This window comes from Vanellus vanellus, assembly GCF_965231255.1.
Source record: "Vanellus vanellus genome assembly, chromosome: 5".
NCBI lineage: Eukaryota > Metazoa > Chordata > Aves > Charadriiformes > Charadriidae > Vanellus > Vanellus vanellus.
The window spans coordinates 24,370,690-24,397,733 of NC_138910.1; the positions used below are offsets into that span (position 1 = coordinate 24,370,690).

The window sequence follows — 27,044 nt, forward strand, 5'->3', positions numbered from 1 at the left end:
CAGAGATGAACATGGAGTAATGGCACTAACGGGGTGTCTGGCTTAAGAAATTCAGGGCAAGTGACACTTGATTCTGTAATGACATTGGCATCGGCTGTTAGCTCTAGTGACATGGTCGTTGCCTTGAAACTGTGACCTGAGTTCCCTTTTTGGGAAAGAAAAAACCCGCAGACCCATTTCAAAGATGAGGGCAGCTGCTTTGTTTGTCTTTTAAAATCTGTATGTCTGCCTTTTTGCTTGGTCAGTGTTTAGAACCATTAAAAAAGTAAACGTGACATGGGGACTGAGATCCTGCAGCTAGAGCTCTTTTATAATTACATATTCAGCTACAACCATACAAAGGAAAATGAGAGTCCCTTTTCCTTTATGTACCGTATTTCAGTTTTCCCTTAGGTTTAAATTGGCATTTTGGACTATGTTCGCTGGAGCCACTGAAGAGCTTATCAGAAAAGGAAGGAAACAGAGGGAGGGAAAGAAAGATAGGTTTCCAAATGACAACCTTTTGAATAGTCCGAGTTCAATCCCTAAAACAAAAAGTGGAATCTTTTTTTTTTCTAAATAATGTGCTCTACAGTCTCACCTCTCATCTTGAGAAACATGAAAGAGCAAGTAAAAGAGATGACCCAAATCACAGAGTTCCTTTGAAAGGAGAAATTCAGCTGTTTTGAACACTTACAATCAAAGGAAGTGGTTTCCCTAATTACATGAACTATGTGAAAGCTCTCAGAATAGCTCTTCCACCCCAGGATTCCTTGCACTTTAGAAGTTTGCATAAAAGCTCACATGGAGAATCAGATGCAAAGTGTTTGATTCAAATTTTATTAGGCAGAAGTGAGCATACATTCATATCTCTGGGTTTGACAGCTGGTTGGGTTTGGACCACAATCCTAGGTTTGATGGATTTTAGTCCTATACTTTAAAATCTTTCACTCTTCAGGTTCTCCGGTGAGACACCCCTTTCAAGAGAAAAGTGGAAATGAAAAAATGGAGAAGGAATAGAGGGGTCCCTTTGTGAGCTTTTAGTTGAGGATTCTTCACCCTGATTAGGCTGTTCGTCGTTGTGAAAATCCATCCCTATATGCAGCTTTTAAAAGAATGAGGAATTTTACTTCCTCTCATTTTAAAGAAGCTGTATATCTTCAAATATATATTTGAAAGAATTGGGATCTGAATTCTACAACTTCAGTATTATTCTAGCACCACCATTTACTTCAACCCATCAACATTCTGAATTCAGTAGAGAGTTTGAAGAAAATAATGCAGTATTTTTGTAAGGCTCTTATACTTTGTGCTTTCTTTTTGTACATACACAATAATAAAGGTATGTTAGTCGAAACTAAACAGTGAGGACATAGGAAGAGATTCAGGACACTTCTAAAGATCTCTGTTCCTCAGGGTTTCCCTTTCAAAAAAAAAAAATCTTCAAATTTTTGCAGAGTGTAATTTTATTTTGATCTGTAGGAAATGTCTTTATTTCTCAATCAGTTTATTAGCTAAAAATGTAGCTAGATTTTTAGCAAGAGTTACGAGCATTCATTACTAAATTGTCTGTCCCAAAAGTGCTAAAGATAGGTATCTAATCTTTATCTAGCAAAACCTAAAAATTATTCTTCCTTTCCAAACCATCTCTGAAACTAACAACAAGATGCTGTCCCTGATGATACAATATGGAATAATTAATGGTTGAAATATTAATAAATAATATTTGCAAGGTTTGCAATAATATGCAAGACCATCACAGTTGCTCACCATTTCCAAGTTGGTCTTATACTCTCCATTTGGAGCCAACAATGGTAATTATGTTCAGATTTGATAAAGACAGAGATAATTGATGAAATTGGCCTTGAGGAGAAATCTCAGAGCCCTTCAAACTCCAACAATTCAAACTCAAGAAGGAAAGAAGGGTTATGCCTGCCTTCTGGATATGTAGGATCAGCCAAACCCTTTTGATGGTAACACTGAATACTAATAACAAGATATCGCTAACTCTTATTTGAAGAGAAGAAGAAATGCTTCTTTGAGTGCTTTCTTCCTGCCAATATTTCATCTTTCTTGGAAGAGGCTTAGTCTTCCGAAGCTCCATTTCTTCTTTTTTTTTCCAGGCAGAAGGAAGGAATTTTCCTGGAATCAGGGAATTGTCTTCTAGAAGTGAACACCCTCAGCAGGCCAGTGGTGTTGCAAGTGAAGTGCACAGCACAACAGGGGATATGTGGAAAGGGAGGGGAAATGTCATTTAGGTGTATGGCACTTCGACAGGGTGGAACAGAGTTCTGGCTGTGCCCTCTAGAAAGATGTGTCTTGGGCAGCGAAGCTTTGTGATCAGTACTGCTAGAGGATCAATTTGCTTGGATGAAGGAGAATGCTTGAAGTCATCCCAACCTTGCTTGACCTGCAGGTGGCATGGAAAACTAATTTGCTCATGTCTGATCCTTGATAAGAGTTGACTTCTCCCTATATGGAAATTAAAATCGTCCTCAGATAAGTTTTTGCATACCTCTGGCATTGGAAAAGGGAAGCTGTTGTATATGTAATGCTGTTATTCTTCCAGACCAAAGGAGATGTTGCAGGGTTGAAAGTGCGCTGTGCCACCAAAACAGTATGCGGCTGTTTGGATCCAGTTTGTGAGGTCAGTTCATTGTAGTGAACTTTGCCAATCTAATCCTTGTCTTACTTGGAGCAGAAACCAAACAGTAATCATGCAAGGGCTACGGGCATTGCTGGAATAGGAAGAGAAATGCCAATTCTTTTTGTTGCATTCAGTTTCAGACCGGAATTTTCATTAGCGGCAGCGCGTTGCCGTCTTTTTGGCTTTTCAGGTACAGCCTGTGGGAAAGAAGTTTCATTGGTGATGACGTGACCCCAGTCCTGAAGTTCTGTGGGGTCGTGTAATGCAGCGTTCTCGCTTCCTCTTTGCTGTTTTATTTATGGCAGGTCCTTGAGAAGCACGGTGCAGGGTGATGGAGGAAGTAGTGCAAGTCAATTGTTTTGTAATCACAAAATACGTGATCTCCATTTTCTAACTGGCCTTTTAAATGTTCTTAATCCCCCATTGGGGTATGTGTGTGGTATTCCTCTCATATTTATTTCTGATGTGTCTGGAATTTTTCTAATAAAATGATGGAAGACAAAATTCAAATGAAGGCCGAAGGTCCAGATTACTGGTGTGGAAGTAGAAACTCGCAAATGGAGAAACGCCAAAGCTGAATGTGGTTGCAAGATGTTCTTTCCCTTTACACATTTACCCTAAAATGTCCTGTGGTTACAATGTGGAGTGTTATTGCAGTACTGTTATTTTTACGTTTAACTGTCTTCTATTTACCACTTTTTCCTACATCTGTATTCTTTTAGAAATTTTGGTCTGTTCATGTGTGTGTTTGAGCAGTTCTCAGAAACATTTTGTATGTGTTGGAGAATGAGAATTAAGGGCATGCCTGTGATTTTTCCACATTTCCAAATTTCCAACTGTCCTTAGAGGAAGTGCTCCTGGCTTGCATGTGCTCTGTTCCACCAAATGATCACAAAGGAGTTGGAGCAGGTCTTGGGCTTTGTGTTCTCAGTTTGGCTTATTGTTCAGTTTTGCTCTTTCTGGTGTGTTTGAACCGCAGAGCTGAAGTTGCAGCACAGACACGGGTAGAGGTTACAGTACCTCTGGTTGTTCTGTTGTAACTTTGGGGAAGGAACTGGTTTGGGATACTGCTGTTTGGTTGGAGAAGAGCAGTGAGAAAGTCAGACTTCTAGTTTAACTTGGTATCCTGTGGTGATACAAAGGCTGTGTGAGTTCTCTGCTCCTTGAAAGTCTGCTGTTCATGAAACTCAAAGCCACTGCCTTCACAGGATATCAGGTCACTCTGTAATTAGTCTCTGTCGCTCTTCTAGGTAGGTTCTTCTAGATTTCCACACTCTGCAGATGATGGTTGATGGTTGGATTTGATGATCTTAAAGGTCCCTTCCAACCTAGACAATTCTACGATTCTGTGATTCTACAGAGTTCAGAGATACTGGTGTTCAGGTTAATGCCTTTTGAACAATTTATTTTGAGGCTGTGGTATTTATTTTTTACAATTTATTTTGAGGTATTCTTATATAGATATGGTATCAACATAATTAAAAAAAAAGGTTTTTTTTCTGAAAACAATTTTTTTGTATAAGAAGGATTAGAAATGAAATAGTTGTTATTGACATATCTACGTAAGCAAATATCTATAAAGAAGTCTAGATAAGATAAGGACTTATGCATACAAGGAATTAGTCAGAGGGAAGTAGGGGAAAAGCTGAAATTACATGTCAGAAATATATAGTACAGTAAAACTAATAACCGTGGTTTTACGGCACTAAAACCAATTTTTAAATGTTGCTAGTTTTCCTCTAAGGGTTTTATTTTTGGCATTGTTTTATTTGAAATTTTTTAGTCTGAATGGAAAAAGATTGAGCTACCATGAAGGTAGCGTGAAGTATCCCAAAAAGAAATGAACAGTGGATCTACTTTGCATAAAGGTAAAAGCAATTTTTCAATCTTATGCAAAGAAGAGTAACATTTCTGAAAAGCTGGTATGGAATTTATGTCCTGAGACTTCAGTTTTGTTGGGAATGGAGACTCTGATCCATAGTGGTCTAGGTGGTAGTGTGGACACAGATAGCAGAGCTCAACAGGAGCTCTCTGTTCTGGCTATCGCTTGATGGCATGGTCCTGGCTGAAGGGTAGAAGCTTAGTTGGAGAAGGTACAAGTCAGATTTTGGTGGAGTTGGGAGTCCTGTTTTCTCAGAGACTGTTCTTGCTTATGTTCTTGCCAATCTCGGCAAAGTGATAGGGAGATGTGGCTGTAACCTGAGGAAGGATGCTTACTGCTTAAGTCATGGTAAAGAGAAAGAAGGCTTGGTAGGTCACAGAGACAGCTTCCTGCTCTGGGTTCAGGAAGGAAGGTGATCTGTTGCTAATACATGGTAAAACCAAAACTGGAAGCAGATTCACCATGGAAGCAGAAGATATTTATTTCTGATAAGAAGTAAGATTCATTGGTAGCAGAAGTCTTCACCACGATTCATGGTGCATTATTTAGACAGTTGCACATAAAACCATGATGTGCATCATTCAGATAATGCACAGCAGTCAGAGATTCAGACTGTGACAACTCATTTTCTTGAAAACCCCAGATTTTGTGAGCTTGTGCTGTGGCATAGGTAAATGTAGCATGAAAAATGCTTCTCATGTGGAGGGCTCTCAGACACTTCAGCAGAAGAACATCTGTAGTTGGCAACTACTTTCTCTCTTTACTTTTTTGCCAGCTGATCACAGCCAGAATTTCTGTGCTGAAAGTTTTGTGTCTTTTTAAAGTAGGTGGTCTCTGAGTAGAGAGCGATTCTTTGCTCTTCTGCAGGGGCCTAAGTGATAACTGAGGAGAGATGTTTACAGATCTCTGATGGCTCATGTGGAAAACAAAACCCCACATGGTTCCCCAGCAGTTGCTGTTAACATATGACAGGGAGGTAACGCATCTTGTGATGTGCTGTTTCATGAGGGTGGGCTCAACCTGTCTGGTTGAGGAACATTTATTGGAATCCCCGTGATTGTTACAATTCCAGAAAGAGAGATCCCCATCGAGTGCTGTCCCTGTCATTAGCTACAGTAGGTTGGATTTATCTACTCTAAGACAGGCTTAAAGTGAGCGCTCATCAAGAAGGTGATATTTTTTTTCCTTGGTTAAATTACAGTTTTCATTATTAAATTTGAGAAAATACTTTAATGGAAAGGTCATAGCTGCTTTAGAGGAGTGGATCAGGATCCATGACTATAGATGCTGTCTCTGTTGGAGTCTGTGCTAATTGCTCAGCAAAACCCATGGTATAATGACATTAGACTTGTTCTTCCAAGTTATCTTATCCAGATTCCTTACTAATACTCCACAGACCTCAGAAAAATAAATGCTCTAGATGGATATGTATGGACATGCCCTTTTTCCAGATACCATTTCTTTGACATTATTTTTGCCTTCTGTTGCTCCTAAGCACTGCAAGAGACTCTTTGAGAGGGTATTGGTTTTACCCATCACTGTTGTACCAGAATGTCTTTCCAAGAAGGCGCTCGTGAGACCTATAGTGACTTTGATCTCAGAAATAATTTCCTTGGATATTTTTCCATTTGTTGAGTCTGGAAAGATTCCGGTGTTGCATATTAGCCATGATACCTGCTCACCTGTGGAGTGAGCAGGGAGTCAGAAAGTTTCACGTTTTTTTATTCCCTTGTATTTTAGAGATACCGTGGGTTTTGTTGCTGTACTGTATAGTCCAAGCAGTTTTGTGTTCAAAATGATTGCGAGTAAATGGGAAGATTTCCCAACATTGAGAAGAGAAATGATGATTGCTGAAAACTGCTCTATGGGAGCTCAGGTATTTCAAACCTGCTGTTTAGCCCACTCATCAATTGTTTCTATTCAATTGCTGGTATTGCTTTGCAGCTGGAGGCAGCTTCTTACCCTAAATCTGCCTGATAGAAATATTTGTAATATTGCAGGACATTGCTCATTTCTAAACTCATACCCCATTATAAATACATAGTTTATGCATGTTTTGAAGGGTTTTACTAACTGTGAATAACACCGGTGAAATCCAAACTACTCTTCTTGGCAGATCTCCCTTTATCAGGTACCTTAATATTAAACGCTGATATGGTCTCAGGCCATATGCTGCAAAATGTAAGACTCCTGTGGGATATGTTTGAACGTTGTGGATTTCTAGTTGAAATCTGTGTACAAATGAGTTATTTGTCCATGATCTTTGTGCTTTTTTTTTTTTTCCTTTTTTTTTTGGGGGGGGGGGGGGGGGAGGTAAATGACAGTGTAGTTGTAACTACTAAGTGTCATTTTCAAGCTTATTAAACCTTCTGTAAGGGTTTTCTGCAGAAAGTGCCCTTGCTTAGTTTTATCCTAAATGTGGCAGCTTCTGTTAACAGCCTCTTCTCTCACTGATAGCAAGTTTTTAACCCCCAACATGAGGAAGACCAACACCATGATCCTGCAATTGCTCAATTACTGCTGGGTGGGCTCCATGTGGTTATTGTGCTCGGCTGATGTGTGTCAGTGGCAGGATCAAGCCACTTAGCTTGGTGTAACTCCCTCTTTCTGCGTAAGGCAGGAGGTCTGCTGCCACGAAGGGACCAGCCTGCTTTCTGCGAGCTGAGCAAGCCTTTGCAGTGTTCTGAGAGGGATGTTCTGAATTCACTAGATACTATTCCTAATCTCGTAGCCTTCAAATTATCCTTAAAATTGCCAAGTTATGTGCAAAGGGTGCTATAAAAAGTTATAGGAGATTATAAAACTGGGTTTTCTTTTCAAATGGTCAATATCCAATATATTTTACTACTAACACGTCCTGTGGTGTTCCTTACCTCCAAAAATGCTCATATGCATTTGCTATTGCATGGTGCAAATGAAATATTTTAAAGTAAATTACATAAGATGGGGTGAACCTGTAACAGCACATAATAAATTTATGTCCATATTCCTTCAGTGTGGTACATTATGACAGTTTAACAGAATTGACGTATATTGGTCGTGTGCTTTTTTTTTTCTTTCTTTAAGATTGCAACCTAAAAAGTCAATCCAAAGTATTTAAAGTGTGTTTCTACCACAGTATTTCCAAAAATGAGATTTGTGTGGTGATAGAAAACAAAGGGTTTAAAATAATGATAAGATGATTATATGGCAATGAGAATTTATTGGTTTCCTTTATATTTCCACTTTTAATCTCTGGGATTTATAACAGTGTAGGACATAATATTGGATGCAAATTTGATGCTTTGAAACATTTGCTCAATCAAAATGCTTTTAAGTACATGTTTTGGACATCATTGTAGAATACATCTACAATGTAGATGTACTCAGGAGAATTTAATTCTGTTGTTTACAGAATTGCTGGTGGCATCAATCTGAGAATGTAATTTAACCCTTCTTTTCTGTGTGGTTTGTGAAATAGTATCCCTGTAACACCAAATACATGGCTGTCTTCTGAGACATAACAAATGCTGACAGAGTTTTGACTTGTCAGTGGACTATAGAAAATAGCTTTTATCTTGGATAAGTGATCCTCTAAATGGATACTAAAAAAGAACCCCAAACTCACACAGCTTTAAGTGATATGCAACCATAGTTTTAAGAACTACGACTGCCTTTTGAAGGGGGTGGTAACGCGTTTGTGTTGGGAGGGTGCCCACAGCACTCATCAAAGCATGTGGTAACTGCTTATTTGCAGTTAAAAAATCTCACTGAGGATTCTTTGGCTTTGCCATGTTCATGTGGTTTTCTTCTTGCTTTGTTAATATCAAAGACAGTTTAATAGGTTCAACAAACATTCTCTGAGCTGGATAATCAGTGTGCTTTGCTTATTAATAGCTTTCTTCTTGGGGACCCCAAAGCACAAAGCCTTCTTTTTTTTTTCCTTACAAAAATTTATGAAAACAGACAAAACAGTAGGCAAAGTCCTAATTTTTTATTTTGTATCTGCTTGATTTTCTTTTTACTGTTAAAAACTAATAATTGCATGACATCCCTGCTGTAAAATTCTTCTTGGTAGTTTTGTATTTCTAAAATTCTTTATGTATCCATTTATTTTTTTGCATATTGAGAGGAACGTTTGTTAGCAATGTAGAACATTAGTTGTCTAAGACTATGGCATGATACTAATCCAGAAAGAGCTAAATTACATAAACTGTTTCTATATCCTGCTCATTAAGAATTGTATTCAGCTTAACTTTCGAAAGTACAGAAACAATGAAGTAGTAAAAATTGTCTGATGTGGATAATTTCTGGCTTCTATCAAAACCTTAACTTGATTTAAAAAGAATCATCGTGAGGCTGTATAATATTTATGTTAAAGCATGTAAAAGTATAAATACCTTGTGAAAAAGTATGCACTTTTTTTGGCTTAATGATTTATCAGTATTATATTAAAAAAATCATAAGCCTGTAGGATTCTAAGATGCATATTTTACTAGTGTTTTGTAGCTGAACTGTAGCTTTACATGCTGATTGTCTTAGTATTATGTCTGTAAAATGATGTTTTGGGCTCGTTTACCTAGAGAAACTAGTGTATTATAATAAAGAGATGTTATCCCTTATTAGCCATCAGTGAATTTACAGGAGAGTGTTCCTGAGACACTGGAAATGGACACAGACTGAATGTATTTTAGTGCAGGAATCTGGAAATAAAGGTTTGGGATTGATTTCTGTTAGCATTCTATATCTTTTTTTTTTTTTTTTTTGGTATGTGGTTGTCGGTAAATAGAACGATTTTAATAAAACATCAGCTGGCCTCTTCCAGCTGCCCTTTTATTAGACTGTAAAACTCCCTAAGAGTAGCTAACTCGCAACTCTCCCAAGAACGTGACAGAGGTCAAAGCCTTTAAAATGCTACAAGACTTAGGAAAAAACGTGTTTTCAAAGCTGTGTCTAAGTATCTCCTTAATAGACATGGCAAGCATTTTTTTGGAAAAGTAAATAACCAAACTATTGCACAAGTTAATAATGAATATTAGAAGGCAGTTAAGGAAGTTGTATTAATCGGATTCCTTAAATAGCTAACTGTGTCTAACCCTGTAGTTTTGCATGGAGCAGAGGTGCCTCTTGCTGTGCAATTAACTGATTTATTGACAGGAGAGTTGGTTGGCTGCTGGCTGACCTGATGGTCTCACAACGGGCTGCAGCTATTTTCCATGTTAATTGTAAACCAGTGTGCTCAGACCAGGGTGGGAGGATGGCCGTACTTTGCCCTCTCCAGCCAGTGGCTCCAAAGGGATCTGGAAGAAATGGTGATTTAAGTTGCTGTGGGCCCAGTTTGGCTGGACCCAAGCAAAAAATTCTTTTTAATACTGAAAAAGCTCTGTGGACAGATGTTCTTTTGCAGATCCAGCTGTGCTGTGGGAATAGGCTGCTAGCCCAAACCCTTGATCACCTCTCTTGACTACAAGTATGAGTGTAACAATTTTCTAACGTATTTCCAAGGAGGACCAGAGTGACTAAAATATGCTGAGTCGTTTGGTCTTTGCTAACTTTAGCTGCCTTGGGATAGGGAGCTCTAACAAGAGCAGCTGTGGCTGGTATGAGTCGCTGGCAGGCAACAACACAGCTGTACTCAAAGTGCCTCCGTCCACATCCTTACTGCCTTTGCAGCCGCAATTAAAGACTTGACGATAGGGCCTTGTCTGTGTTCCCAAGTTACGCCAGCTCAGCATCAGGTGGCCGTTGCCCACATCTGCAGTCAGCCCCGACCTTGAAGATCTCGTCAGAGCTAAGCTGTGTTTGCTGCTCCTACTGCACTGGCACTGGACAGAGCAGAAGCAAGCTCACACTTGTGTCGTCCCGGTGAGCTCAGGCTTGTGCTGCCTGTAACGAGACCACGCTGTCCAGGTAGCTCACTTTGCCCCCTCATCTGCTGCTGGCCACACTCAAAATCTATGTTCATGGAATCATAGAATAGTTTAGGTTGGAACGGACATTAAAGATTGTTTAGTTCCAGCCCCCTTGCTATGGGCAGGGACACCTCCCACTAGATCAGTTGCTCAAAGCCCCATCCAACTTGGCCTTGAACACTTCCAGGGGTGGGGCATCCACAATTTCTCTGGGCAATTTGTTCCAGTGCCTCACCACCTTCATGGTGAAAAATTTCTTCCTGATACCTATTCTAAATCTACCCTTTTCCCGTTTGAAGCCATTACCCCTCGTCTTATCACGACATCCCCTTGGTGGTTTCTGTTCAGCAGTTGCTGGACACAGACAAGACCTAGAGGAGGACCCTGTGCATACCTGCTGAAAATACTGAGGATATGATAGTTGTTTGTACTAGAAGGTTAAGAGCAGAACTAGCAGATATAGGGGCAGCTGTAGGGCGATGTCAGTCCTAGATGATGTAATTGACATTTTCACATATGTCAATAAGCAGAGATTAAACAGGCATAAAAATAAATTAGTCGTTAAGCACAGTGATCTAGACCATGGTTCATAGAACACAAGTAGTTTGTACACTGAGGGATTACCTGAGTTCCTAAGTCTTATAGTGTAATTGTCTTATGAATTGGGTTTGATTTACAGTAACACTACAGGAGCCAGTGAGAATTAAAAGAAAATGTTTTTAGTGTAATTTGCTCTGACCTTGGATTTCATGATAGTGGTTGAATTATATAAACAGTGGATTAGGTTTGTTTTAGACTTCTGAATCCTTTTGCTGTCAAGAAATGGCATCTAGTCTGTAATTCCTTTCAGCAGGACTCAAGAGAGGGACGTAATTTCACCCATACCTGTGGTGTAAGTACAGGTTGAATGATTTTAGCGTGGTTTGATGATCAGTACCAGTCTGTGACTAAGCTTATCATGGGACTAAGCATAATATTCGACTCCACTGCAGTCACCTTGTGTCTCTGACTGTGTCTCTGTGTTATATCCAAGGAGTTTGTATTTATGTGTTTGGGTTCTGCTTTTCCTTCAGCTGAGCTCCTTCTTGTTCTGCTTCGATCCAACGTTAAAAAAAAAATAATAAATACCTGTCTTTCACACAAAAAAGTAATATAATAACTGAAGATTTGTTACTTGTCACCACCATGGCTTTAGGAAGGAAACTGATGTTCATTTAAGTTGCATAAGAAGATAGCAGCTTTACCCAAAGGAAGTGAGTGTGTCCTGCCCGAGGCAGTGAGCTTCTTCAGTGGCCTTTAGGCAAACGGATGCATGGCAGGATTTTCTTCCAGGCATTTAGGAATTTTGGATTTAAGTATGAGTTTGATGCTTAAAGGTAATTCTAAATATTCTTGTGCCTAAGAGACCTTTGAAATACTGGTCTTTAACTACCACTTTGTAATTTGCTATCTGAAAGTCAGTCTTTCATTGAAATGTGGGACCTTCTTGTCAAAAAAAGTACAAAAGCTTCAAAGATGTGGATTGACTTGTATCTGGTTATCACTGTAAGGAATAAGTGTCTTTAAATTGGCTAATAGGGTTCATAGCTGATCTACAGCAACTGAAAAGAGCAAAACATGAAAGGAAAAGTCTAGAATTGCTAGTGCTAACAACAGTAGAGTGATTAAAAGTGTTTAGAAAGGATTTCTTTCAGAAGTAATGTTCCTTAGAAAGAGTTGGCAATTTTTCCCCCCTGGTTCTTAATTTGGGATATCTGTGGGCAATTAGGAGGTGCCTTTCCTTGTTCTTAGATGGAAGCTTGCTTTGGTGTCTGTTAAATCACAGTTTAGAGATGATGGAATTAGCCATGGTCAATGCAGCATTTCTTCGTACTCCTCGAATGTGATTGTAGCGTGTAATATACTGTAAATAAGATCATCTTAGAAAAGAATTATTTTTGAATCTCCAAATAATAAAAGCACTGTGTGTCAGTATGCCTGTGACAGCAGAGGACTCATCCTTTTGGCACGATGCTCCTATCTTGGTGCTTGTCCATTTCATGGTAGCACTGGGTGATTGGTAGGCCTGGGTTTTGCTGGTGGTGTGGCTGCAGTGCAGCCCCTCCTGTTCTCCAGTGACTCTGGTGGACTTTTACTGGATCCAGCAACATCTTGTGTGAGATGGAGGACAGTCACCGGGTTCTGCACATTGCTGCAGTGGAATAGGGAGCTATGGCCCTTGGATGTGCTCATCATGTAGCATTTTTAATCATTCTCTAAAAAGATTAATCTAGTTCTACTTCTGTATCCAGGATCTAAATAGGTTATGCCATGGGAAAGTTAAATGTGAGACCAGTCAATTTAATTCTAATGACCTGTTGAGGTACATGTATTGTAAACACCAGCAGGTGGTGTGCACAGTGCTTTGAAGACATGGATTTTTAAGTACTGTACAAGAAGGTAGTTTTATTCCGCTCCTCTTGACCAAGGTGTTCAAGAAAAGATAGTCTAGATAGTTTGTCTAATGTTGTTTGTTGCCTGGTATTCCTGTCTCATTTCTAACAGTATTCAGGTAGGTAGGCAGGAGTATTAGGTCTCCTGGTTATCCAACAGTAATACTGATATGAATTAGAGGACATTCCCCAATTTAATATTTTCTAAAGAAGATAAAAACATAATACAAAAGTTCTTGAAGTATAGGGGTCTTGCATTTGCTAGCCCATGGAGATGGAGTTTAGAATGACTAGACTGTCATCTGCATCCTCCAGGCAACTGAAGGAGGTTGGAGGTAGAGCTCGTGAAATGGGCAGTGCTGCTGCTGCTGGAGTTCCCTGCCTTGGGAGGCTGGTGGGGCTGCAGCTGGAAGGCGGAACTCCTTCTGCTGACAGATCCCTTGTTGATCTGACAGATCCCTTCTCAGATCCATTGACTGGCTGTAGGAGTCCTGCTGTTTACCTGCAGGTGAGTCTTCCCACATTTGCTTAGATAGCTGACAAATTATTTTGTGGACTGGTGGGTGAGTCAGTCTGCAGTATGATTTGCTGGAAGCAGTGTACATTTGAAAAATTACTTTTCTGGTATTGTGAAAAAAGGTGACTCACTTCACAGTAACACTGTTTCCCTTGCTGAGCAGACTAAGCAGCATGAAGAGCTAGTGCAACCCAAGTGAAGTTCAAAGCTATAGTTAAAGATTTAATTGAATATGTGTAAATGTCGGTGCATTAGCTAAATATAAAGGTCTTATTTCAAAACTGCGTTGAAATTACTTAGAAAAGGCTTTAAACAACAACAGCAAAAAATTGAGCCATCTGATACCTTTATCTGTAATCATGCAGTTATACACACGTATCATGGTACAAGCTATAAACCATAGTCCAAAAAAAATACTGTTTTGCCATGTCTATACATTTATTACAGTAGCACTAGCTGGTGTACCATGGTTTTCTGCATCAAAGTTGCTGTAGTCTTCCTGTTTTCAGTGAATCTACAAGGCCATGAAATAATTTAATTGGCAGCTATCTAAGCAAATGTGGGAAGACTCACAAGACTCACCTGCAGGTAAAGAGCAACACTCCTACAGCCAGTCAACGGATTCAAGAAGGGATCTGCTGGATCAGATACTTTTGATAAGTTTAGAGGAGTTAATTGTGATTTTGTTCTTGTTAAATACTCTTGACTGGTATAGAGTTAACATAATCTCCAAGTCTTAAAGTAATGCATTGCTGTCGAGGAGAATATATAATAGTATATATCTGTATTTGCATAATACATATATTTGTGTAAAAACTTGTGTCTAAAATCTCTTGAGTATTTATTTTAATATACTACAGAAGTGAAACTGTTGAGTCCTTGAAGGAAACATCTGACCTTTCTCTCAAAAACCACAAGGACTATATGTCTTGATTTCTGTGGATGCATCCTCATTCTCTTACAGTCTCTTTCTCAAACCTAGAAGCATTGTTCAAGTGGAATTTGAAGGTTTTGTATATTTATCTAGAATTTCCAAACATCTGCAGCCTGCTCTGAGGAGCAGTTTGAACTGCATTGCTGGCTCTTTGGCAATCTCAAGCATGCTTGCTGTGTAAATTCAATTGGACTGTACAGCGCATGCCTGGAAACTCCATGTTTCCAGTAAACATTGGATGGAGCTGCGTGTGCATGGTATGCCCTAACACCCTGAACTGCTGGACTCGCTGAACCCATAGTACTTTGTGCATAAACACAAATTCTGGATAGGACTGCCGCAACTCTGCCAAAAATCCCAGATCTTACTTTGATCAAAGTTTTCCAAGGCCTTCAGTTTTTCCAGAGGCTTAGCTTTCTACATCTGTGCCTTGGCCATGAAAGAATAGTCTGAAAAATTTTATTTCCCCCCCCCCTCCCCCAGACATACTAAGCGTTCATCTGCCAAACTCACTTATGAGGTTTTCAAATGCCGAGCATTCTTGGACAGTCTTTCCTAGATACCTGTGTGTTTATATATATGCGTGCATACTCGCTTGGATATAAAATAAACTATTATAGTAAATGCTCCATTCTTAATTATCGAACTTGTTTGTTTATTTTCAACAGGCAGAAATACTCAGCATGCTCAGTCACAAAAACATCATTCAGTTCTATGGAGCTGTCATTGAACCTCCAAATTATGGCATAGTTACAGGTAAGGACTTTGTATGACCTTTGTCTTGATTTGGTAAAACTCCAATGTTACAAGGTATTAGCTTTACCCAATTTCAGTGTTTTTCTAGTTGTTCTGGCCGCCTTTGAATGTTAGAGTGCTCAGCACCATCTGCCTCAACATAAATGGGAGTGCTGGAGGTAGGAACCAGGCTGGGAGCACGGCTGGGAGCAACACGGAGACAGTTGGAGCCTGGGGTGTTCTTAATGCACAAATTCAGCACTGCTTTAAATAGCAACGTTCACTCTGTTCTGTGAATTGCTTTTCCATTTTAACTGATGTGTGACAGAAGTAGAGGTTTTCATGATAAGGAATTCTGGCAAGTTCTGTGAAAAGGGAAGGCTGAGAGCCTGCACCATGAATTGTACCTGTATTGAAAACAGGAGAATCTGCATTGGGAACCTCCCAGCCATGGGAAGAGCTTGAAATAGAGTCAAGGGGTTATTAGACACCATAAGACAATTCCCTTTATTTACTGGAACTGAGGTTTCATTTGTTCTGGCATTCCTAGAATTATGCAGAGGTTGGTTTTTGTGGTATTGGGTTTTGTTTATTTTTGTTTGTTTGTTTGTTTTCTATTACCACTTTAAGCTTCCTTCCCTTATCTTGGGAGTTGGTCCAGATATAAAACTACATTACAGATAATGTCATTTCTCCTGCTCTGTATGAGAGAAACTAGGTAAGATGGTAGTAGAAAACAAACCCAAAGCAACGAAATCGACAGTCTGCCGAAACAGTGTTCGGAGAGGTAAAAGCCATGAAAGCACGTGTTAGGATTGGCATGTCTGCAACACTTAAAAGAGTTTGAAACTAAGAGTAGTCTTCACACGTGGCACAGTCTAATACCAGTTTGAAACACTGCTATTCAGGTTTTTATTGGTTCTCAAATGGTGGACAGAACCTGTGAAAATTCAATTATTTCTACCTGTCTCTTAGATGTCCGATTATCACGGTAGATGGCAGTGTAATCCGGTGGGAGCACATCTGAGATACAGCACTGTTCAGAGCATGGGGAGCTTTATTTACAGGAGTTATCAGCCTCCTGGAGGTCACGGTATTGCAACCAGTACTGCAGAGGTGCACGGAGTCAACACAGTCTACACTACTCAGAGGATGCAGTGAAAACAGCGTATAGAAAGGAACTTGAATACCTTCTTGAAACAATAAAAATAATAGAAAGCCAATAAATCAAGTAATGTACTTTTACTATAATTTATAACATAAGTGTAATAAGTGTAAACCAGCAAGCAGAGTAACAAAGGAGATGTGTAATCAACAACTTAGGATGATGTCTGGATCAGAAAGTCCTCAGTTTGATCTCACAAAAGGTCAGCGTTCGGAGGACATTTGACCTGCTTGCCAGTCACAGGACAGACAGCAGCTAAAGTCGTTCATTATGTCATTGGGAATGGGGACTCTTTAACCATCTGTGAGAAGGAGACTACGCTGTGTATTCCAACCACTTTGTTACTTGGGGAGCTCCGATTCCACTGTCGCCAAAGAAAAAAAGCTTTTCTTAACAAACTGCATTGGTTCTCCCTGCAGCTTCCAAGGAACCCAGAGTCCTGTGGGTTGGAAGAGAAGCAGGGCTCCATTTCCCCACACCATTTTCAAATGAGAGAATGGCTACTGAGAAAAGAAATGTTAATTGCACTTGAAATATCTTTTAGAGGGATTTTCACTCTTGTGACCTTCTGGATGGCCTTCAGTGTTGCAGACTTAATCCTGTGTTTAGTCAGAGATCCATTTCTTATGAGGGAAAGTCCCAAACAAGAAGAAATCCTGCAAAACTAACGTTTCTTCAGAGTGATGGAGATGAGGGCATTCAGCCAAGCATTGGCATGTACCGAGTATTAGCTGCAGGTAACGTCTTATGTGGGATTGTCAGAGTTCTCTGAGAAAGGCTACATCTGCAGTCAAAACGTGTTTCCCTGCTGGGATGTACATCAGTGTTATCACTGATCATCCTGCTCAGCGAGCTGCTAACGTGGATCACATCATTCTAAATGTTACTGGCTGTCTCTGTCAACAGTGGTCTCGATGCCTAGCTTTCAGATCTCATTTTTGACCACAGCTGCGTCCTCCCAAAAGGTTCTTGGAGCTTGTGTACCCCATCCACACAGAAGCATGCAGTGTATCCCACAGCCCATCGTGTGGTGCGTCCAGTCAGGCATTCGGAGCATTTCCTTCTAAAGCAAATAACTCTTTTCCATTATTGGCAGAAAATGATCCTCGCGATATGATTTCAAAATCCATAAGCTCCTAGTAAAAACCTGTGGCACAGTAAACATGTAGAAGGAATACTGAAGGATCGAGCTTTCTTGCTTGAAGCTTGCTTGCCTCCACACACACAGAGTGGCAAAGGGCTCAGGGAGCTGGGTTGTCCCTGACCCTGGTGGATCAAATTATGCATTGTAAAGGCATGCAAAGCGTGCAGCCAACCTATTCCTGAAGAATCCATTTATAAGACAGATGATGACATCATGGGTAAAAAAAGCTTATGTTTTAATTGAGGAAATGTGCAGGTCAGCAGCTTACTCCTCTTTCGGTGACATCAGAAGCAATGCTTCTGTCTCCTGCAGAGCCTCCTTTCAGCAGGAGGTCCTGCAGTAATGATCTAAAACTAACTTGCCACTTGAGTGTTTACTTTCAATGGACTTGTTTTCTCCTTCTTTCCTTTCATTTAGCACTGGAATCTTTTCATATGGCCTACCATGTTCTAGGCTGCAGATTCAGTCTTGTCCCAGAGTTTCTTTCCCCATGCAGTGATCTCCCAGTGGTTTTTATTTCCTTGATGAGGAGCAATGGTTATTTTTTATGCATTTAGCCTATCATGTATCATTCGTTGTTTATTATTATTATTATTAACAATTTGGATATATTTCATGTAGTCTTAGAGGGAATGATTTTGTGGTTGCATTGAAATGGCTGAAATGAAGCATTTCAGTTGTATACCAGCTGGTTTGCCACATTAGGTATGAAGATTTGGGGAGTCTTGTAAGTAGGTTTTAAATTCTGCCCAAGAAGCACACTGAATAGACTTGGGAGAGAGGGACAAAAGGCTTGAAGTTGCTTCTTGCATCTCCCTGGTCTTTGTGGTACTTGGGCTACACTGGGTGGCATGTACCCACTCTGGCCTGGTAACCACATAGAAGAAAATGTATCTGCTGCTTAAACTCACAAACCGCCTGTTGTGTTTTTGGTGAAATGTGAATGAATACTAAATAAGCGTAAGGCTTATTTAATGAATAGTAAGCAGAGGAGCTACAGCCTTTAGACTGCTGAACACGACCTGCAGCATGTTGAAATCTGGCCTTACCTCTAGCTTCATCCTTCCATTTTTTCATGAACAAATGATTTGATCTACTACTCTGTTCCTGCATGGGGAAATAGGAAAAGATATTTTCAACTTCCCTTTCGACTTGCAAACCCTTTCTTCCTAACAGAACATTATATATTTAACATCTGGTTTTACTTGAAAATTAAAAAAAAAATCATCCTTTGTTACAAGGCATTATTTATACGCCGTGCTGCTCACCAGTGGGGAATATCCTCTGTCTTTGGAAACAGTACCACCAAACTCATCTGTTTAACCTCTCTTCTGATCAGGAGCGTCAAGTTCACTGTTTAAACATGTAAGAATTTCAAATTATATAAAAGTGGCACAGTAGAGGTTTCAGTTGTCTCCACTTTCACACCTAAATGTGTGCAGGTGTAACTAGCTTGTTATTCCAGCTCTCAGCCCTCTGCAAGCTCTGACATTCTGACTGGATTTCATCTGCCACACTTGCAAACACCAACAAGGCAAAAAACCCCTTGTTTGTACCCATGTAATCCTGCTGTGGATTTCTGTAGGTGTACTTGAGAGAGGTTAAGAAAAAGGTCTGTTGATCCTGAACAAGGAGCATCCAGAACCTTTTCCTCCGGAATTTGAACTGTTTTGCCTGAGCTTTCTCAGTGCCGAACCTTTCTGATGTCTTTTCATTTTAATGTCTGTTGTTACATGATTTTACTTACTGATTGAACTACCATTCTCCTACTACACTACTAATAATATTAGCTGCTGAACCCAAGTTCTTTGTCATTAAGCTAGAGGTTGACTGCCTTCTGGAACTGGCAGAGTTTCCACGAGATCTTTCAGTTTAGATGCAATGTTCAGAAATATCATGTGAGTGAGTTTGTTGTTGTTTTTTAACAGAGTATGCTTCTGCTGGCTCACTGTTTGATTACATTAATAGTAACAAAAGCGAAGAGATGGATATGGATCATATCATGACCTGGGCAACTGACATAGCTAAAGGTAAGCAAGATGGGTGGTGCATTACTATCCTACACAGCCAGCAAAGTGCACAGCTGGACATGCTTTCCCTATGAAGTCAGGAAAGTCTTCCTATACTTCTTATTCAAATTGTAAAAAAACCCAACCCAAACCAAACCCATCAGGAAAAAATGTACCAAAAAATCCCAAACATAAAAAATGCAAACCCCATTCACTGTGCTTTTTAATGTATTTCTTGGTTGTTATGAATCCAAAATAATTTCTGGAGTGAAAATTACTTCTACAAGTGAGTTTTACTTCTGGTTTGCCCCTAAGTCCCAAGAAGATAATTTTGCTGGTGTAGAGTAATTATGAAGTAAAGTGCATAATTATCCTTGTATTTGATTTGAATTGGGACATTTAAGAAGGGCTTATTCTCAGCAAACATACTGAAATAGTTCATATAATAATGCAGAACAAGCTGGTTTTGTCCTTTGTGTTCTCTGTGACCACAAAAGAATTAGGGTAAATTAATGAACAAACAGTAAATTCATATCTTGGCTTCCCTGTGTAGACAATACCGTAGAGAAAATAACTAAATACAACATTAAAGAGCATTAAGATACCCATATAGATGCTCTGAGAGATATATGAGCTTTGTTTAGTGTTTTTTACTCAAAGTAGATTGTAGGAAGCTTTGCTTCTCCTGCAGCGTATCAATACGGCATACAGGTATGCCAGCTCATAACGAGGACGATTAGTGGGAACCAGAAAACATGACTGCTGATAGGTGATGACCACGCTCAGCCTGCCTAACTAGGTTGTTCCCTTCTTTTATGTAGGAATGCACTATTTACACATGGAAGCTCCAGTCAAAGTAATCCACAGGGATCTGAAGTCCAGGAATGGTAAAGTAGCAAAACACTGAAACGCTCTGTATTTATTGTTACTTGTTAATGTAACGTTTAAATCTGTACCTGAGCTTTGTGAACATGTGGAACTAACACCTTGGCTAACATCAAGCTGTGCTAGGAGTTCTTGAAGTACAGAAGAGCCTGTTCCCTCCTCTCCATCCTGAGCCCGTCTGAGCTTTGTTACAGTCCCTGACATCATTTAGAGCACTGTGGAGGGCTCTTTCAATTGTGTCTTGCTGACCATGGTTGTACCCATCTTACCAGCTGTCAGACGTTGCCTGGACACTCCTCACTTCCTTTTTCTGTTTGGAAGGGTTGAGTACCAGGAATGGCTGGGAGACACCAGACACAATAGACTGGATAAGGCCTATTATTTCTTATCTGAAAATCTTGTCTTTACTATGGCCTGTTTTGAGGTTTGACAGTTACTCATGCTTTTGAGTAATATGCACTCAGTGTTGAGCTGCACTGGTTAGTCTGTACTTGGCAGTTGACGACTGCTTAAGAAATTTGCTGAACACTGCCTTTTAACTGAAACTTGCACTATGAGTAGTGGGATAGGAGGGACACAGGTTTTAATAATGCAAACAGGGAGATAATAGTCAACAAAAGTCTAGATCTCACCTCAGTTGTAAGTTTTTCTCCTTTTATTAATGGATCTTTCAGAGAGTTTCTTGTTAAACCTAACTACATTGGGGAGAATGGAGTTTATCTGTATTTTTAGCTACAGTTGCCTTGCTGTCTTTGAACTCGGCAAGGCCTGAAAGGTTTTGTGTTTGTTCAGAGGCTTGCAGGTATTCAACAGATTTTCCCTAAAGCTTCTCAAAGAAACCAGGACAATCATTGCATGTATGCATGTTCGGGTGCTGGCTCACCGTAGGATCATTTTTCTTGATAAAATGCAAAGTCTTTTTGCTGTGAAAATGTATTGTATTTATTTTTAATGGCATTCTTGTAACATATTGCTTTTTCATTTTCAGTTGTTATAGCTGCTGATGGTGTGTTAAAGGTATGAACACTTCAATTATTTGTAGAGAGCTGCTGATACTTGACTCAGTGTTTTGATGCCTAATGAATGAGGTTGATACTCTAATATCTGTTTATTTTTTATTTATTTTTGCCAGATCTGTGATTTTGGTGCCTCAAGGTTCCACTCCCATACAACGCACATGTCATTAGTGGGCACTTTTCCATGGATGGCCCCAGAAGTTATCCAAAGTCTCCCGGTGTCTGAAACATGTGACACATACTCATATGGAGTGGTGAGTGCCTCTCATTCCCCTACGTGTAGTAGCAGATCTCTAGTGTGACAGAACTTGTGTGATGCAAGAACAACAATTCTAAATAAGGTCAACAAAAAATATCACACTTTATTTCAAATCTGACCCATAATTTATAATTATGTGCTTGAAAATGGTAGGAAAACAGTGACTTGCATGTTTAGTAAGATCTTTATCTGATTAGACTAGCAGCATGCCAGTGTGGGAAGTGCATGCTTTACTGCAAGTATTCAGTGTATGTCCGAAGGCTTACAGGAGCCACTGAACAATCTGCATCATGAATCTCTGCTTGTGTTTTTTGTGGAACAGAAGAGAAAAAGGTTGTGTTGCAATAGGTGTGTAACAGGATGAACTCATTTGGATTCAACTTTCCATAAAATGGAGTGTCACTGATTTTTATATTAAAAAGCAAGCCTCTTCTCCGTGCTTAATTGTTTAAAAGACCCTGCTGTCGTTAGCTGTGAGAACAGGGACCGTACCTTTTGTGGAGGTAGAGTCCCCATCTAAAAGTATAGCAAAGGCCAGCATGGCTTTGCCATTTTTCTGGAGGGGGAACAATCAGTAATAGTTCATCAGAGTGTCAGGTTTGCAGGTAATGTAATGTGAATTATTTGACTCTGTCCACAGTTAAACTCTAATTTGGTTTTGCTCTGCAATACAGAATAGGCTAGAAAGAGCTAATTGTGTGCCTAGCCCCATAGCCTTTCTCTGACAGAGAGCAGTAATGAGTACTTCTGGGGAAAAAGGAAAGGCAGCGGGGTTGTAGTTTCTGCGTATATCCGTGTATTAAGCATTTTTGGTTTTGAATTCAACGGTGGGTGGCAGAATGAGGAATTCTTTCAGTACCTGTCAAGTATTGCCTCTTTCTCTTTGATAGATGTGAGGAAGGCACTGTGGTTTTAAGCTAGCACCTATGGCAGTACGCAGCTAAGCTGATGTCCCAGTGAAAGGTGACTTAAACTTTTTGCCAGTCAGTTGTTTATAGTGAAAATAATATATGAGATGATGTGGTACTGCTTACAAATTAAGGTTGAAGGTTTGCAAGGAGGGAGAGAAAGCCTATATTGGCAAACTCAAAATTCTTGCTTCCTTAACTGAACTAGGTCACAAACAGTAAGAGAACATAAGGTAAGAAATGTAAATGTTAATGTAAACTGTTACTGGAAGCAATCACATATTATCCACCGAAGGGAAACATTCCAGTTTCAAAACAAAGCAAAAATGTTAGAGGAGAAATTCCAAACATGGTCTTATAGCTCAAACTGCTCACATAGTCATCTTGGTGAGAGTTGATTTCAAGTAATGTTCTAGAAGTGGGAGAAGGTATGAAATTGTTTAATACCTTAGCATGTCAACTATTATCAGAGCCTAGTTTATTTTTAAATAAATAAAAAATAGTTTATTTTTCCTCATCCAAAACTTAAAGCTCCTTTGGCAGTTCTGTGCTTGGAGGTAAAAGTCAACTACCCTCTGTATGAAAACAGATTGGTGTTGCTAGAATATTTTAATGTGGTTACAGGTGTATAGTGCTACTTTAGTGTGCCTAAGAATATTTGACCCACATTTTTTAATATTTTTTTTTTTTTAACTCATGTGTCCTACTGTGGGTAGAAGCTTATGAATTCATAAGCACTTAGGAATGAATTCGTCTTTTTATAACTCCAGTCTTGGAACACCATCGTTTTCAGAGGAGATACAGGGGTAGAAATGAAGAATGGCAGTGGCCCAAGATATCTGTTGATGAAATTACTGACATAATGGGGTTATACCAGCAAGAAATTGTCCGAGTATAACATTGAAAGTTGGAATCTCCTTGTAATAAGTGTTAGACTATCAGAGAGTTAGCTAGGAGACTGAAAACAAAAAATCTTAGAAAGGGTATTTTTGTCTCTTCAAATGATCATCATCTATAAAAACAAAATTTAAAGAATTCCTTTTCAAAGTGCAACACTTGCCAGCAGCTTTTGTGCTAGAGAGACAAATCTGCTTTTCTTCAGTTAAAGTCCTGTTAACAAAGAACAGAATCCTTTCAAATGTAAACTAGTAAGATGCTAGGAATAGATATTCTGTTTGATTCTGTTTGCAATATTTGTCATCTTCCCCATGGTTTTCTTTAATTTCTTTTATGCTATTATTTTTTTCCTGACTGGCTTTTCTTTCTGCCATCCAGTCTGTGATTTTAAATATTCTGCTTAAGGTGTGTGAGAGCTTTTTTCCATGAAGCGTCAACGTCTTTCTGCAGCCTTATAGGTCTGAGTTGCTCCTCAGATGAAATGAATTTTTCTCTTTGTGACCAGTTGCATACATGTTTATAGCTAAGGTTCAGATTAGTTTGTCCTGCTCTTCACGGATGGTTAAACAGGTCCGTATATTCTCTTTGAGATATATAGTAAATAATTTATAATACTGCCATGCAATGCTAAAGCAAAATGTTCCAGGAGACTTATTACAGCACAAAGGCAGATCTTGCACTTTCCTTCAGCCACGCTGTAATTCTGTTTTCTAATCCATTTCCAAATCCATACTCTAAACAACAGATACCAAGTGTTACAAGTGATCAACCCAGAAATTGACTCGCATGTCATTGTGTGTATTGCTCAAAAATGATTCTTTGCTTATCTTCCAGATACAAAAGTATATGTGGAATGACAACATTCACTGTAAAAGCTGTTTTGAAATCAAAGAGATATGCTCAGAATATGCTTTTGTGGCAAAATTGTTTGTAGTGCACTGCACTGTGGGTGTGTGTGTATCAGTATAAACATGTTTAATCATACAAGGCTTATGTGATGTAGCTGAATGATTTTAACACAAGAACAAAAAAGTAAACCCATTAATTGGCTATTGGTAGCATAGAGACTGCCGTTAAATGTGGCAGCTGTTATGCTCCTAGCAATAATTCATACATTGCTTTCGCTATGAGAACATACGTTATTTATAGAGGGAATGTTGGCCAGCTCCAGGGGTTATCCCTTGTTCTTTTTGAAAAAAGTTATGAGATCTTTAACATCCACTTGGATCAATGCAAAGAAGACTAACCTAATTTTCATGCCTAAGGGCAGTACCTCTAAAAGTGCAACACTTTGCTTATGCTATACTTCTGCTAATCGTGGCTCCTGACCCTTATCTGTGAGGACTTTCCTACCAAGAGAAAACACTTTTTTTTTTTTTTTTTTTTTTTTTTTTTTTAGAGAAGATGTTCCGAGTGTTTGGTTTTTCTCAAATTACTCATTTGGATGTTCCCTATCCTATATGGCACTTTGAATCCTTGTTGGCTTTGCACTGGGGTGGGGATATGGGGGTTTTGTTTTTTTTTCCCCATTTGGTTGTTGTCACATAGTTAAGAGGATAAGAATTGAAATGCACAGCTGAGCTGACAGAAGTGTGTGAGCTTTTTCAGGAGACCATATAATTCTTATTCTCAGCTTCACGCGTAGGATGAACATTCCTACATTTGTCTCTCCTTTCTGTTTCTCTGTGTGTAAAGAAGAGCCCAACATCTTCAGAGGCCACAGCTTACAAACCACTACATTAAACAATCTTGCTTTGTTTTCCATCATTGGGTCTAGCTTGGCTGTTTCTCTGTGAGCACGTTGTCTCTCATCACAGAGATGTGATGTGTTCAGGAAGGCAGTTGATGCTCACCATCAGAGATGGGAGGGGAAGTGAACCATGTCAGTATCAATTAAATTACACCAGAAATGGAAAATAGATTGATTTCCATTTGAGGTGAGCTGGGGAGCCAGTTCTGAAAATGAACATACCGTACCTTGCAATGAAGAGGCCGGGGTAAGTCAGATTGAGGTGCCTATTCTGCGGCTGAATGACCCTGGGGACAGGAAGAGACAAATAGGAATGCAGAAGGTACCCATTTGCTGCTTTTTGAAAGCCTGATAATGCAGTCATTCACCTTAGCCGATGATTCAGGGTAGCTGATTCATGAGATGGGGTTGAAGCTCCTGTAAAACTGAAGATAGAGACATGTCGCCATTGGAAGTAAAGCCTTTATCTACACCATTGGCCTGAATATGAAATTTACATTGTTGTTAGAACATTTTCTAAACCTGTGTAAATAAATACAAGGTTTTATGATATCTCACTTTTGTATCTTTTACTTTCTTCTATTAATAAAAAATAAGGCATTAAGAAAAATTCTTCTTATGATGTCAGATTGCTGTTTTTCTCGTGAACTATTTGCGATCATGAAGTTTTAAGCTAGCACTGTTGGCTAAGAAAGGCAGTGAACCCTACAGGCAGTGGAAATAAACACTAAAGGTGTCATGATAAAGGAATTCAGTGCAAAATGTTCTGCACAAACTTATGTGCATGAATGAAACTAGACAACCCTTACAATTTACAGTCTTCTGAAAGAAAGGTAGCAGAGCAGTGGAGTTTTCCTGCTCAAGGATCTTGAAGACATTCAGCATGTATTTCATTATGTTCTTTACTTGGAAGATGTATTTAGATACTGCTCTATCTGATGTGCAAACTTGAGTTTCTTTGCAGTGGTATCCTGGTACAGCTGTACAGATGAGATGTTTCCACAAGGCTGCTCAACTGCATGTTTGATTTGGTCCAAGGGATTTTGTTTACAACTGGCTATTTTGTACACTGTTTTGTTGTCTGAAATACATGGAACTGCTAAATTATTTCCTTCTCTCACAGTTAAATTTCTCTACCAGTAGAGAGGTGATAATTGGAATTATAAATTGAGGTGCCTTTTTTATTCCTTCTAAAAGGAATGAATTGACACAAACAGGAGAGTTGAATACCTCTATGATAGCTTTCCCCATATATTTCTTATTCTCAGGAAAACTGTCCTTTTACTTAGGTTTCCAAGGTACCCTTACCTTTACTAATCAGGCTTCTGACTCAAGCAGAATTATTCAAATAGGTCTATTGATGGAGTACCCTGTTCACTTGATTAAAGGCCCAACTCTGCTTCAATGCATTTTTTCTGCTTGAGCAGCATCTGCCAATATTCTCTCATTTTCTTTCTAATTGCCTTCATAGCTGGCCAGAATCCATTCAGAATGCTGTAGCTGGAATAAACCTGGGTACTAACTCAAATAGTGAGGATGTAGAGACTTGCATAAGGATCATAATGCATTTGGTCAGATCCCACGTAAATGATGTCTTTTTTATTGATGTGCTGGGTATATGAGCAGAAGAAAGAGTTTGTATGTAGATATTTGTAACAAGATACGTATATGAAGGTTCTGACTTAAAAAATAATAAAAAAAAAAGACATATACAAGTGAAGGTACAAAGTGCCTTTTAATGTTGTTCAGCTCCAATATGTAGTCCCAATGGCAGAAAAGCAAGTTGAATTCATTGACTTGAAGCCTTTTTGGTGATGCCAAACTCTTTTGTATAGAGTAGCTTAGATTCTTGGGTATTGTGCTATCAAAATGCTAAAAGCATGCAAAATTAGGACATCTTTCAATATCTAAGGACAGTGCATCTATAAGATATAGAGGAGAACTGAGTAATTTTCTATATATGTTGTTTAGTTTAACGTAATCACATACTTGGA

At 39.2% G+C, this 27,044-nt stretch overlaps 1 protein-coding gene across 1 annotated transcript in view; it reads left to right on the forward strand.

The window, feature by feature from the left end:
• MAP3K20 (mitogen-activated protein kinase kinase kinase 20) overlaps positions 1-27,044 on the forward strand; it is a 69,085-nt gene that overhangs the window by 16,945 nt on the left and 25,096 nt on the right. Inside the window, exons 3-7 of the mRNA XM_082483360.1 lie at positions 14,951-15,038; positions 19,255-19,356; positions 20,157-20,222; positions 21,209-21,237; positions 21,353-21,490. Coding sequence (XP_082339486.1) covers positions 14,951-15,038; positions 19,255-19,356; positions 20,157-20,222; positions 21,209-21,237; positions 21,353-21,490 — 423 coding nt within the window. The remainder of the gene's footprint in view (positions 1-14,950; positions 15,039-19,254; positions 19,357-20,156; positions 20,223-21,208; positions 21,238-21,352; positions 21,491-27,044) is intronic.